The 13,681-nt window shown below is 40.0% G+C and overlaps 1 protein-coding gene across 1 annotated transcript in view; it reads left to right on the top strand.

Moving 5' to 3' along the window:
• Positions 1-2,857: 2,857 nt before the first annotated feature.
• The window catches only part of RAD51B (RAD51 paralog B), a 386,975-nt gene continuing 376,151 nt past the window's right edge, over positions 2,858-13,681 (top strand). The window contains exons 1-4 of the mRNA XM_074149437.1: positions 2,858-2,941; positions 3,745-3,858; positions 6,505-6,621; positions 13,260-13,396. Coding sequence (XP_074005538.1) covers positions 2,858-2,941; positions 3,745-3,858; positions 6,505-6,621; positions 13,260-13,396 — 452 coding nt within the window. The remainder of the gene's footprint in view (positions 2,942-3,744; positions 3,859-6,504; positions 6,622-13,259; positions 13,397-13,681) is intronic.

The following is a 13,681-nucleotide window of genomic DNA, read 5'->3' as shown; positions in this document are numbered from 1 at the left end:
TATGGTCTTTGGGCATTTCATGACAGTCAGCTTCTCGCAATGTTTCTCCTGATGCTGGTTTGGCTGAAGCATCCTGTTTTTTGCAGCTTCACTGTACTATTTCAGTACAGAAAAAAACACAGCCATGCAGTTCCCAATGCACAGGCCTTCAGTAAATGTCCCAGGTAACACTGGGACATTTTTCCTTCAGTTAGGTGAATTTCTAGAACTGAAAAGATTATGCAGACAACATACATAAAATACTAACTTCAGTACTTTCTAGTGTAAGCTACATTGAGTTGGAAAACTCAGCCTACAGACATTAGTACTAAAGTCGCATCGGTCATATTCAGTGACAGATTCTCCCTGTTACATTTGCATTACGGGGTAATAGCTCCTTCAGTCAGAAGGCATTTCTCCCAGAGCTGGCAGCAGACAAGATGTTTGCAAGCCCACCATCTGAAGACTATAATCAGCGTTCCAATACTCAACAGACGAACGGATGCACAGAACCCTCCATGCTGAAGACTTTCAAGTTCTGGGGATGCTTTGAGTGCAAAGGGCGGCAGGAATTCTTAGGAAAAAACCATGGAAGCACTGTGAAAGGCAAACCCCGAGGCCGCCCGCATCGAGGTTTCCCTGCCTGGAGCACACTGACATACACCCCCTCCGCAGCCTGGCCCGGCGGCACCCACCTCCGGGGAGGCGCTCAAGTTCACGAGCAGGGATGAACTCTAAACAACCCCTCGCCCACTCCTTGCTCCTACAGCTGGAAGGGCGCTACCCCGGGAGGCACACCGGGGTCGGAAGCAGCCACAGGGCCCTCAGTAGCCCAGGGTCTACTCCAACCGCCATCACCGGATGGCTCCCGCCTTCCCACCCGCCCCAGGAACCACCGCTCCCGACACGCCCTGCGCACCACCAACCTTCATGGGCGCAGGGGATTGGTGGAAGCGGAGCCAATCACGAGCGCAGGCCTTGCCCGCCGGCCCCGCCCCCTCGGGCCCGACGCGGGGAGGCTTTGAAAAAGTTCTCAGGTGCGCGGGGGATCGTTCGCCTTCTTCCTCCCCGGGCGGGTGGGTTCGGCCCGGCCCGGCGGGAGATCCCCGCAGCCGCGGGGGTGAGGCTGGCTTGTGGCGGAAGAAGAGGTTTCGGGTGTCGGTGCCGAGTGCCGGGCTAGGGCTTCGGCTGCGGGCGCAGCCGCGGGTCTCGGAGCGATGGGGCGGGCGGGCGCCTGAGTCACCTGGGCGCCGCCGCGCAGCCCCTGCTGTCCCTCAGGTGTCGGGGCCGTAAGTTCATTTTCTCATTCCAGGCGTGGGGATAATGCCCGCGTCCTTCCGCAGCACCTCCGGCACCTGGTGTGGGTCCCTGCCGCTGCATCGTTGTAGTTCTCCCCTCACGGGTGTCCTTGTGGCCCCCCCCCGCCCCGTCCCTCCTGGGTCCCCGGATCGCTTCAGTCAGCACATCAGTTACCGGCGGCCGCGCCTCGGCTTGTGTTCGGCAGCGGGGGTGGGCGCCACAGCAGCGACCCCCGCAGCGCTGGCGGCAGAGTGTGCCGTTTGTGTGGGAGCTGGTGCCCGGTAGGGCTGGTGGCTCGGGGGGGACACCCAGCTCCTCATGGGGTTGATTTGCCTCCTCCTGGCTAAAGAGGGTTTTGGAGAGGGGTCAGTAAAGTTTCCATCTTGTGAAGACACGGGGGCATGTGCATCTGCAAAAGCTGTAGCAATTTCACATTATTTAAAAACGTTGTTTTGCCTAAACTTCTGGCTAAATAAATAGTAGGAATATTGCCCAATAATATGTGTGAAATAGGCATGTGCTTGAACATACGTGTAGGTTAGGAAAACAGGTGTGCTTTAGGTTGTACCGAGCTGAATACCATCCGCTGGAGTTTTGTTCAGTAGAATGGAACGATAAAAAAAAGAAAAAGGGGGGGGAATAAATGCAAATAGCTGAGTGCTAAGGGGAGAAGATTCATAGTGGTAGTATAGTTTTACCTGCCACGTAAAATATTCTTAAGGCCTATCTGAAATAGTCAGATACTCTTCAAGCAGAAGTCTCAGTCTCAATAAATACAATTTGCTTAAGTGACTGAATACGCCACAATTGTTGCTGCTTTGGTCCAATGGTATTTTTGTTTGCTTTTACGACAAAATAAACATTTACATTGTAGGTTTCCTCTTCATATGCCTAGCTTTGGCCTCTGGTTTCTTTTTACACTGTTGGCTAAATTGAAGAGCTCTTTATTAACTGTGTTTGTTTCATAAATTGTTACAAAGAACATAATGAGATGGGTTTGACTGGTTTGACTGTCTTGAGTCTTGCATGCTAAATGGTGTTCCCAGCCCTTCAGTCTTCCTGGGGCCTTCCTACACTTTCAACATCTGTTACGGATCCTGGGTCACCAGAACGGAGGGTTGTGTTTTAGGAACTATATACTTATGTTCAGTGTATGTTCTAGGGCTATGTACTTACTGTGATCACTCTACTGTTTGTGTTTAGGCATCCAAAGATAAACATTTCTTTCTAAGTGCAGTAGAGCATGAGGAGTTCTTGTTCAGTTCACGACTGAGTAATTTCCAGCTTTCTTATGTCCCAGAAACCTCTGTCCTATAAGCATTGCTGACTCTTCTCTTCTTACTGGCAGTATCTCATACACGGTCAAATATCAGGAGATACAATTTTACATAACTGCTTTCAGAGTGGTAGTGTAATTTAATGTGGCATAGACTTACATGGGAAGTCTATATCACATTAAATTATATATATACACACACTTTCCTGTTCTTTAGCAAGGAGTGAGTGTGATTTTCTGCATAATCATGTTCCAAGCATCTTTCAAAAAAATTTTTTTTGTTTGCCTTGTAGACTGGGGATCATGGCTGCTAGGAAACTGAGAAGAGCAAGGTTGTCTCAGGAGCTGTGTGAAAGGCTGAGTCGCCATCAGATCACCACCTGTCAGGTGAAAGGGCTGTTTTACGTGTGGGGGGGGTGGGGTTTTGTGTGTGTGTTTTAATGCATGTACTGTGTACTTTTTTGTAGTTTAATTTACAGGGAGCTTTATTTTCTATAAAGTAGAGGGCATTTCAGGCTCTGTCTGGCCTGCTGCCTTCTAAAAAAAATCTAGCTTTAAAGGGATCGATACCTAACTAAAACGTTTAAATTTGTATGTACTTACTACCTTCCCTTTTAAAGAACCTTAAGATGCGTTATTTTAGCAGGGGTGTCCAGCTACTACTTGCATGGAGTAAGACACCCATTTCACAAAAGCACATTTATACTACGTAATCTAGTGTGTGAACGTGCTGTGATGCTATGCTGTCAGTTATGGGTTGATTGAGCAGTATGTTCTGAAGTTGTTCTTATGGATGCTTACCTAAAGAGAACTCAGAGGCCCTATATATTTCAGTAGTATGCAGGATAAATACAGGCGCTAGCCCTAGGACTGCAATCTAAAAGACATGATGTAATTTTGAATGTTTTTTAGGTAGGTAAAGACTTTTGTGGGCAAAAAGGTGTTATCTTGTTGCAATTCCATTACACAGTTCTTGAATGGTTGATCCTTTGACTCCATGTCCTTTAAAATATGAGTACAATTTTCTTTAGTATACTGATATCAGAGCAAGGTAGGAGAGGTATAGCATAATAGTGTGGCACAGTTGGTAAACCTGTGGAATCTGTATTAGTTGTGTATACATTGCGTCAGTTCAGTCCCCAGTCTTGATTTCTAGCTTGAGCTCTCTGAACTGTTTTGTCATTTTTCAGGACTTTTTATGTCTTTCCCTCTTGGAGCTAATGAAAGTGACGGGGCAGAGCTACTATGATGTGCAGAAGCTTCTTTGTAAAGTCAGCCGGGCTTGTGCTCCCAAAATGCAGACAGTAAGTATGCTTGTGTTGATTCTGTTTCCCATACAATGTCTGGGAAAAAGCTAAACGGTGTCACTCATGTTCTTACCTGGGAGCTTTGTGATGTCTGAGTTTAATTGCACAATCAAATAATATTTTTATTTTTAAATTTAGATCTCTGAGGCACTTTAGTTTGATGCAGTGACTTTTGTTAGGCATTATAGCCTCAAGAGATTGTTCAGATCACAGAATCTCAGAATCAGTTCTGAGTGCAATAGAGAAATACAGCATTTTGTCTTGCAATCCAGCACATAAAAATTGCTTCTGGTTTTGACCCTGCAACTAAAAAGAAAAAAATAAGTGTTGTTCAGTACAAGCAAAGAATAAGAATTTAAGTATAAATTGGTTTTAGACATAAAATTGGTGCAAAGAATGAAGTGATCCTGAAAATAACTTCTTGAGGACTCTTTCCATCCATGTAAATGAGCTATAGTTGTGGTTTAGGCTACAGGTAACCTATTTGGGGAGAGTACAAGAAGGAAACAGATGTTAACTGCAATGCAGTGGCTAGATTTTGTTTTCTTTTTTTTGAATTCAGGTGAAAAGATGTCAAAAATGGTGTCTTGTTTAGAACAAAGAGGACATGGAGAGTTCCAACCTCTGTCAATGCAGCCTGATTTTTTTCCTGAAAAAAATAAGCCACGTCAAAGTTTATTATGTGTAATTGGCATAGTAACTGTAGCAGTAACTCTGTGAAACTTTAAGTTCACAAACATACTGTGTTAAAGTTAGCGATATGCAGAATTAATATGGCTTATACGAATGGATTAAAAGCTAGCTAATTCCTAGTTTTCCATCAATAACTGTTAATAACAATACATTGAATATAGATGGACGTTTTAAGTAGAGTTCTAGAATTTACTTTTGCCTGTCATCCACACATCACTATTCAATCAAATTTCTGGAATAAAATAAGCCTTTGCCAAGAAGGTTGGCAGATAGTGAAGGCTGTCAGACAGCAGTTGTCAAGGACTGTTAATACAGAGTCAGCTTTTAGATGACCAAATATGTAAATGAGTGAGATACAGAGCTGTACTTCCAGAAGCAGATGATGTTGGCTACTTTTAAGGGTTGTGGATTGAATTTTTGCAAACACAGGATTTCAAATGGACTTGAGGTCAGAGTGACTGATAAAATGTCATGACTGACGTAGCAAGAAAGTTTGACCATATCTTTGAGTAAATAGAAAATAAAAAAACCTAGCTTGTAGGAGTTATAAATAAGAGGAAAATACTGTCCAGATAAGGCATTGGAAACACTGGCAGCAAAACTTAAAAGCGTGCCAAGATACACAGTACAACTCTTTTAAATTCTGGAAAACCTGGCTCGCAGTATGAAGGTACAGAGTGAAGCCTACTGAGCTAATCAGAGAGGAAGTTAGTTAAGGGGTAACTGGATCACATTATACACTGAGTAGAAAAAGATAATTATGTTAGAGGTCTCTAGAGTGTAGCTGAACAAGATCCGGTGTCTGGAAGGTAAATTAAAAAATAAATCCCTGAAATGGGAAGCAGTAAGAAAATCTTCAGAAACTAACGTAAGTTACCATTGGAAAAGATTCATTCTCTTGAACTCTGATTTAACAATTCAGTTTTGAAGTTCAACATGTGCTTCCATAGTACACCATACTCTCACCAGACTGTCTTAAGGCCGGCATAAATCTGATGCCTGTATTTCTCTCAGGCATAGAGAAAATCAGATTTTTCTGGAGTGGTCAATCATGGCAGGTTATGGTGGTACACTGTGACAGGGCTTTGAGAATCTCTGTTGTTGGGCCAGGAGTCTGAATCCTCTGGGAATTCTTAACTAGAGCAACAACCATTAGATCTTGGACTGTTCTTTTTAAAATCACACTTCTGATGTTCAGAATGTTCAGTGGTTGAGGCATGTGGCAGTTTTAGCAGGTGTCCACAAGGTGCAAGCAAGACCCGTTATGGTGTTTCCTGATCAGCATTTCTATTTGCTCTTTCTTCTTTGTCTGGTTTAAATTGATTCCCCAAATGAAAATAGTTCTTACAAACTAGAATTCTGATCTTGGCCCAGTTCGTCTAGTCAGTGGAGAAGCTAGGATTTCAACTATTTTCAGTTCTGTATCTGGTCTTCCTCACAAAAGTGAAGAACTATAAATAGCTGCAGGATCAGCCCAGGCTTGTTCAAAGGCTTGGTAATCTTTATCAAACCTTTCCTTGAAACCAGGTAATTTTAATGAATATTGGCCAGGGAGTTCTTGGTTTTAGGTTTCATGTGAGTGTTCTGCATTGGTCACTAACCATACCTAGAGTGTTTCCTTATTTAAAAGTTGGATTTTTACGGGTTGAAAGCAAGCATTGTTGAATAGGAGCAGAGAAAACTGTCAAAACATTATTTAAGGCTTATTATCATTAAATACTGTGGTGAGAGAGATGGAATAAACGTTTAAATTTACTCTGTGAGCTATAAATGGGATATAAATGCAAGGAAGCGTGATGAGCTAAGAGAGGACTATAGCTGAAGGTAAGAATACTTTGTTCATTGGCACATTTTAAGTCGTTTGAGATTGATGAAAGCAAATGCAAGAAGTTTGATATTTCAGTGTTTTCTGATTTGTGTTTTCTTTTGTTTTTTCCCCTCCTTTTGTAGGCTTATGAAATGAAACTGAGGAAGTCTGTCAATCCCTCTTCAGCCTTTTTATCCACTACGTTGCATAGTTTGGATGAAGTCTTGCACGGGGGAGTACCCTGTGGATCCCTCACAGAGGTAACTTATTTAATGTATTTTACTGCAGTTGGACACCTACAAGTCAAAAGTCACAGACAGGTTGGACTGTATTGTGTCAGGTGCTTTAAACACAAAATACACAAAGAATTTGGATCAGAAGTGTGGTTTTTTTAATTGGTAGACACTGTGCATTTTTTGGGTGTGGGCTTGTTTTTTTTTTTTTTCTTCTCTAACCATGTCAGGTAAGTAAGAAAATGAAGGAATTAAAAAAATGTGGTGACCCCATTTTCCTTTAAAAAAGTGAAAATTTTCCCAGGAAATTTTGGAGAAGTGTTGGCTGGATTTTACAGTGGGAAAGTTGCAGTGTGGTTTCGTGGTCAGAGCACATGGTGCTGAGTCAGGAGCCTGTCCTTTTAATACTGACTCACTCTGACTTTACCAAGTCATTAGTGTTTATGAAGGTACAATAAGCAATTAGGATAAAAGTGTGAAGTGTATAGTCATGAGAATGACTTTACAGACCTTTTATATATAAATGTAAATAATTTATGCAATACATACAAAATGCATTCTTTTTAGAAAAGACTGTAATTAAGGTCTGTGTTATATGTGCATACGTTGCAACACTACAAATTGCATATCTGTCTATCTGTAACTGTCACACTCTGGCTTTTGGATGCAGTGCTACTTTTTTGCTTAGAATTTTCTTTTAAGAGCAAGGGACCACTTAATCTTCTGGTACCTGGATTTCTCTATGGCCTTGCAGAAAGTGATAACTGCTTGCATAGTTTCTATTATCTGGAAAGACAGGATTTGTGTCGATGCTGATAGGAGTCGTTGAGTATTATAAAAATGCACAGATGCAACCTCTGGCTTAGGAGTTTGCTGAGCTTCAAATGGAAATGAAGAAAAGTGTATATTGGAGGGAGTATCAATATATGTGTGCCCTGTTCTTATGTTATTGCCCGAGCCATCTGTTGTTGTCCATTGGTAGAGACAGAATCCAGAGCTAGATGGACCTTGTTTTTTTTGCAGTGTGGCTGTGCTTGCCGCCTTAAAGTTCTGAGTTCAGCTGTGCACTTGAAATGAATGGAAAAATATATAATGTGCCTCATACTCTGAATTTAGACAGGTTAAAACCATTTTTTTTTTTTCCTTAAACACTTTAACAATCCTTACCAAGTGCCTTTCTTTGTCTGCTGTGGCAACTTGCCACAGCAGAGTAGTAGAAGTGAGAAGTCAGGAAAAATCTTACTATGAGGAAAATAGATATTATTTTTTTTTTCCACACTCTATAATCAAACCAGATTGCTTTTGATCTCAGAAATCACTTATGAAATCTGATAGTGACTTAAAACATATTGGCGTTTAAGCAACACGGAGTTTAGACTATAAAAGTTTCTGCTCTAATAAACACTTACATGATGAGGGGATATTACTTTTTGAAGATTCTGAGTATTTCTTTATATGTATGATTTATAGGAATCTACACCATTCAGGTCTTTATAAAACTGTTTAAGAATGCATCCATGAATTTACATTAATCTGTCAGAATTTATTTCTTCATATTTAGTCCTAGCTTTGTTACCAATTTACTGTAAGAAAATTGAATTGGAAGAACTTAAGGTTAAGATTAGTACTGCTAGTCTTAAAATTCTGGGAGAAAAGACTTGCTAAATTCTGTTTCATTGAAAGAGAAAGAACTGTTCTTATAAGTAGCAGTGGGATATGCAGGGTCCTGAGATTGTAGCTATTCTGCTGTTGAGGGATAGTACCTTCAGCAGGAGATAAGTCTTTGGTTTCCAAAAATATTGTTCTCACCAAAGCACTGGCTGCACTATATGTAGTTTTGACCCCTTTTCTTTTGGATACTGTTCATGCGGTCAAGTGGCGAAATAACACAGTCCGTGTTTGAAAAGAAATGATGCTCGCTTGTGGCTAGGATCTGGCTTTCCAGTATTTCCATCTGGTCCACTAACTTTTCCTCAGTGGAGATGGAGAATGGCTATTCGCATACTGCTTAAACTTCTGAATTGTGCTTCTTTAGTTGAAATGTAGAGCCACTGCTGCACAGGTAGGAGAAAAGTAGAAGAGGAATGTGTCTTTTCTTGTGATATGCTGACTTTAACATGTCCTTGAGCCTGTGACTGGCTCATGAATGGTGCCCAAAACAAAGGATGTCACCCTTCTATAGGTCAACGCAGATAACCAAGTCTGTTTTGCCCCCTCCGTCCTGTGGCTTGGCAGTTTTAAGTAAAAGATGGCTGGAGCATGAAAGTTTACATTAGGGATCCTGGAGTATTTTTTTCCTAATTAAAAAAAAAAAGTGGATGTGATCCTTTTGGATCGGAAGAGCCACACAGTCAATTTACAAGGCTGCTGATAACGATGTTGTGAATGTTTGTCTTTTTTCTTAATCCTAAGCATAGCTATAATTCAGCTCTCAGTGCAGTCTATCTTACGGGTTCTTCCCTGGAGACCAGATAGAATGGCTCTGGAGCACTGAAAGACTTTAAGCTGCTGATTATCATGTTCTTGGGATGACTCCAGAGGGAGATGTGGGAAAAGCAGTGGTTGACATGTTGGGAGTTTTGATGTAGTTTAACTAATCTTTGACTTCTGCATTTTGTGGGGTTTTTAAATTTTTTTCTATTATTTGAAAGGAAGTTCTGCAAGCAGTTGATACCAAAACATGGATGACAAATATAACTTTCCTGAGATAGCATAAAATAACGCTCTTCGGGAAATAAATGCAAATGCTTAATTTTCCAGAGCTATCTATTTCATAATCCTTCTCAGTTTGGTTGATTATCACAATACTCAATTTTTTTTTTTGTATTTGTTTCCTTAAAACATTTATTTCTTTAGATATAGGAAAATCTGGGAAACTGTTGCTAAAATCTAATGGTCTTACTGCATATGTATTAACATATTTAAAGGTATATGGGGGAAAAGAATATATTCAGTGATAGGCTAAGCTTTTATCTGACTGTAAATGAAAAGCACTATGCCAGGAAAGGTGTTGAAACAAGTTTTCTTCTGAAAAAACCTTTTGAATGTTAAGGGTTTTTTATTCTGATGTATTTTGGTTAGAAATACAGGACCTGCGTAATGCAGTTACCTTCAATAGGTGATCTCAGTAAGTGCCTGGGATTTTGAAGTCTGTACAAGACATCTAGTGGATGATACTAGAACTACAAGCACTACATCCTTCACCGTTTGTGTAGTCTTGATTGTACCCCCATGCCAGATTGGCAATACTCATGCATAATAACTATTTAATCAGAAATATTGTAGAGAGAACTAAGTAGATTCCAGAAATTAGATGAATAACTTAAGAGATTCGAGGTGTCTAAAAAAAGTGTATTGCTTTTTTATTTGCCTTTCAGGTCCTAACTGTGTAAAGTGGCATGTATTAGGGGTTTCTTGGCAAACATAAAGACAGAGAACAATTAACTATGCAGAAACTGAGTTTCTCATTTAAAGCCTGTTTCTGGAGATTTTTAAAAGCATTTTTGCAAGAGTCATGAGATCTGAAGTAGTTTCAAAGGCTGGCAGCACTGCAAGTGTTCTTCAGCGTGACTGCTAGATGAAATTTTAGTAGAAAGCTATCAAGTGTCTGCTGCTGCTTTGATGCTGTACTGCAGCTTGTGAACACTGTCAGGTCGTGTTCTTTTTGGATTCAAGTGATTTTGGAACTTAATAATTTTAATTTGCTCTTTTGTAACTTACTGGAGCATAGCTGAGCAGCAGATTGCCCTTTGGTATTTTTATTATTAGGCAGATACTCTGAGAGAAGTTCTCCTCAGAAGTATGCTGTGCGCAGCATTTACTGCCTGACTGGTGTGGCTAAATTCTTGTCTTCCTGTTACCTTACCCAGCAGCAAGGGTGGTTGGAAACTTGGAATTTGAGTACATGAGCCACAGGGTTAAGACTTGTGGTGGTATCTTCTACAGCCAAAGCTGCTTGCTTTTTGAGTGCTAGAGGGATTTGATTTGTGTTACACTGTCTTGGACCATTTTTTCTCAAACCACTATTAGGTTTTAAGTTGGAAATTAAATCGTAGCTGAAATTTTGTGGTCAGATGTCAGAGCTTTCGGTTAACTCCTCTGAGGAAAAATTAAAGTAACGACTTTGTGAATATTGAAGAGTTTAATCCCCTGGTAGCTGAAGAAGAATTAGCTCCTTGTGACTTCATCCAAACCCTATACATGTGCCAGAGAAAATAATACATAGCTTATTGAAAAATAAAAGTATGTTTTATTAGGGAGAGATAAATTCAAAATTGTTGTAGTCTTCACATTTCTATCTGGATGGACTTGATTTTTTTTTTTTTTCCTAGAGAAAATTTAGAGTAAAACTAATCAAACTTTTTTCAGACGTTTGATTTAAATTATTTTAGAGGAATTTTAGTGTTGGGCTTGTTTTTTAAACTAAGATTGTATTGTTTGAAACACTTGAACTCCAGTGGTAATCACAATAAAATGTGGTAGTTCTTAAATTGTTTACTGTCCATTATTTAAAATCCCATTTTAATTCCCTTTGAAGGAATGCTGATAAAAGATGAAGTATTGTTGTCTTTGGGAATAGAAATTCTGTGTTCCTCCGTTAGCTAGGTTGTACTGCAAGATTCCCTGTCTGTCTCTTATATGATGCTCATCTCCTCAGACATCTCTGCTGAATTAGCTCCTGCATCAGCCACTGAAATAAATGCTGCTTCCAATGCACCTCCCAGGCAAGGCTGGAACTACAAACGTTTTTGAGGTCTCCTCATAGTTGTCCAAAGATTTTAATTTAACAACTGGATTGGTGCCCTCCCCTCATTCATTTCAAGTCATCTTTTTAACATGAAACAGCTGGTGAGGCTCCTTGGCTATCACAGTCTAAGGAATGTGTATTGCCTCTGCAATTTTTATATATGCTTTAGGTTCATATTAAAATCTGGCAGCTATTGTTTGTATGATATTTTGTAGTTTAAGTACAATGGATGGAGGACAAATAATTGCATAAATATGACTGATTCCTGGTCTGTAATTCACTAAATGCAGTGTGTGGTTCTAAACCAAAAGTCATCTAATGCTACACTTGCATTAAAGCTTGAAGTAAATTGACTGATACGGCTTGGTTTTCAGGCCTTGTTTAAAGACAAAAGTGACTAAAGGGATTTTAACCAACAGCTAACAGTAGCTAATGTGTAAGTGTAGCTAATGCAGTCCCTCAGCGGTTCCCTGCAAATATTCTGTGCTTCAAGTCATACTACTGCTGCTTAAAGCAAAACTATAGCAATACTCTAGTATCTTGTGGTGAAAAGGTATTTGTACTTAAAATGAAACTATTGTGCGTTTAGGCTCAAAAATCAGTTTGATTTTGAGTGTTTGTCCATTGTAAGGTTTCTTTTTTAATTTAAAACAACAGCTCTGTATTTAAGCCTTTGTTTTGGTAGTACTAGGTGTTTTGAGGAGGTATGGTTCATTTTGCAGTTTAACGTCGGTGGAGAGGCTTACTTTTATCTTACATTATTATTTAGACTCCATTAGCATCAGAGTGAACCCATCTCTCCGTTTTTAGTGCCTAAAGTCACTTCAACTTTGTATTTGCTGTTTTTCTGCCCTCTTAGTATTTAAAATATCATCATCTCCCTTCCCAGAGGCAGCAAATGTGATACTGTATTTAAAAACCCCCTGTAGTAGTAATGAACATATGATTATCTGAACACAGATCCCAGCGTTCATTTGCAATCTCTGCACAATCTACAGCGGATAAAGAACACCATGCTCCCATCTCTAGTAGAAAATCTTCCTCTCCGAAACTGGGGATCTCATTAAACAGTGTATAGTTTTGATCCTTGTGGTTTTTCCTTTGGAACAAAATCATACTGGAACCATTTTACAGAAGTTGAATGTGCTCTTTTTGAATGCTGCTTAACTGCAGCAGGCTTTCAGTAAGCACAGGTGAAAGCTTAAAATTGGCAAGCTTGTCTGGACCATTAAGTGGTATTCATGGTGAAATATGGTACTAGGGAGTTAACATAAATGGAAAAGCACATGCTATGTAGCAGAATGTAGACTCTGGGGCAGATAAAATCTGTTGTATGTGTGTGTGATTGGTAATGAAGATTCAGTCTTTACAGAATATAAGCTATTATCCTTGTGACTTCCAAGTGAGACCTGGTTGTAACCAAGGTAATCATGGTTCCTAAGCATATACACCTGTGAACTCATTAGCTCTGGACTTTGTTTTCAGCTCTAAAGGCTGTTGATGTCATGTGGATGTCAGATGTGAATCTTCTAATTCTGCTCTATTTTAGAGGTAGCAGAGAGGAGGAGATGGAAGAGAACTAGATGTGGCTCTAGGGAAGATCTTGTAAGAGGAAGGGGAGAGTAGGGGACCTCAAATATGAGAGGTAACAAAGGATGTCAAAGGAATAAAGTATAAGCATAAAGCTGTGTCTGAAGAATTGTTTATTCTTCAGTGAATGAGTTTGACTGCAAGGCACAGATGCAAGAGTAACTTCAATTTGCTTTTTGTGGGCTGCATTCTCGCTTTTTGTGGGTGTCTTTGGTAACTGGAAGAGCAGAATTTGAGGAGTTCTGTCTGATGGGTCTTAGTTAAAAGTAGAATTAGGGTGAAATGAATGTGACATCTTTGTTTATATGACTAATGTTTTTTCTTCCAGCTAACTAGCCCACCAGGTTGTGGCAAAACTCAGTTTTGTATTATGATGAGTGTTCTGGCTACACTACCTGTAAGCATGGGAGGACTTGATGGGGCTGTTATATACATTGACACAGAGTCTGCATTCAGTGCTGAAAGGTAAGAAAGATGCAAAATTCTAAAACACACACTTTCAACTTCTTTAGTACCTTTTATCTTGGAGCCTTCAATTATTTTCTGAACAATAATTAAGCATTTATGAAATAAATACCTATGGTAGTTATTAAGCATTCATCTGGTATATGCAGTTATTCCATAGATGATGAAATGGATTTCAATAGAGTGGTTTGCCTTCCTTCCTAATTTGTATGGTGTTGCAGATTCTAATTGTGGTATGACAAGCTGGCTGGTGCATTCTCTAATTTATAAATGGTCTTAACAGTC

The sequence above is a fragment of the Numenius arquata genome, chromosome 6, assembly GCF_964106895.1.
Source record: "Numenius arquata chromosome 6, bNumArq3.hap1.1, whole genome shotgun sequence".
Classification (NCBI taxonomy): Eukaryota; Metazoa; Chordata; class Aves; order Charadriiformes; family Scolopacidae; genus Numenius; species Numenius arquata.
This window is presented reverse-complemented; position numbering and strand designations above follow the sequence as displayed.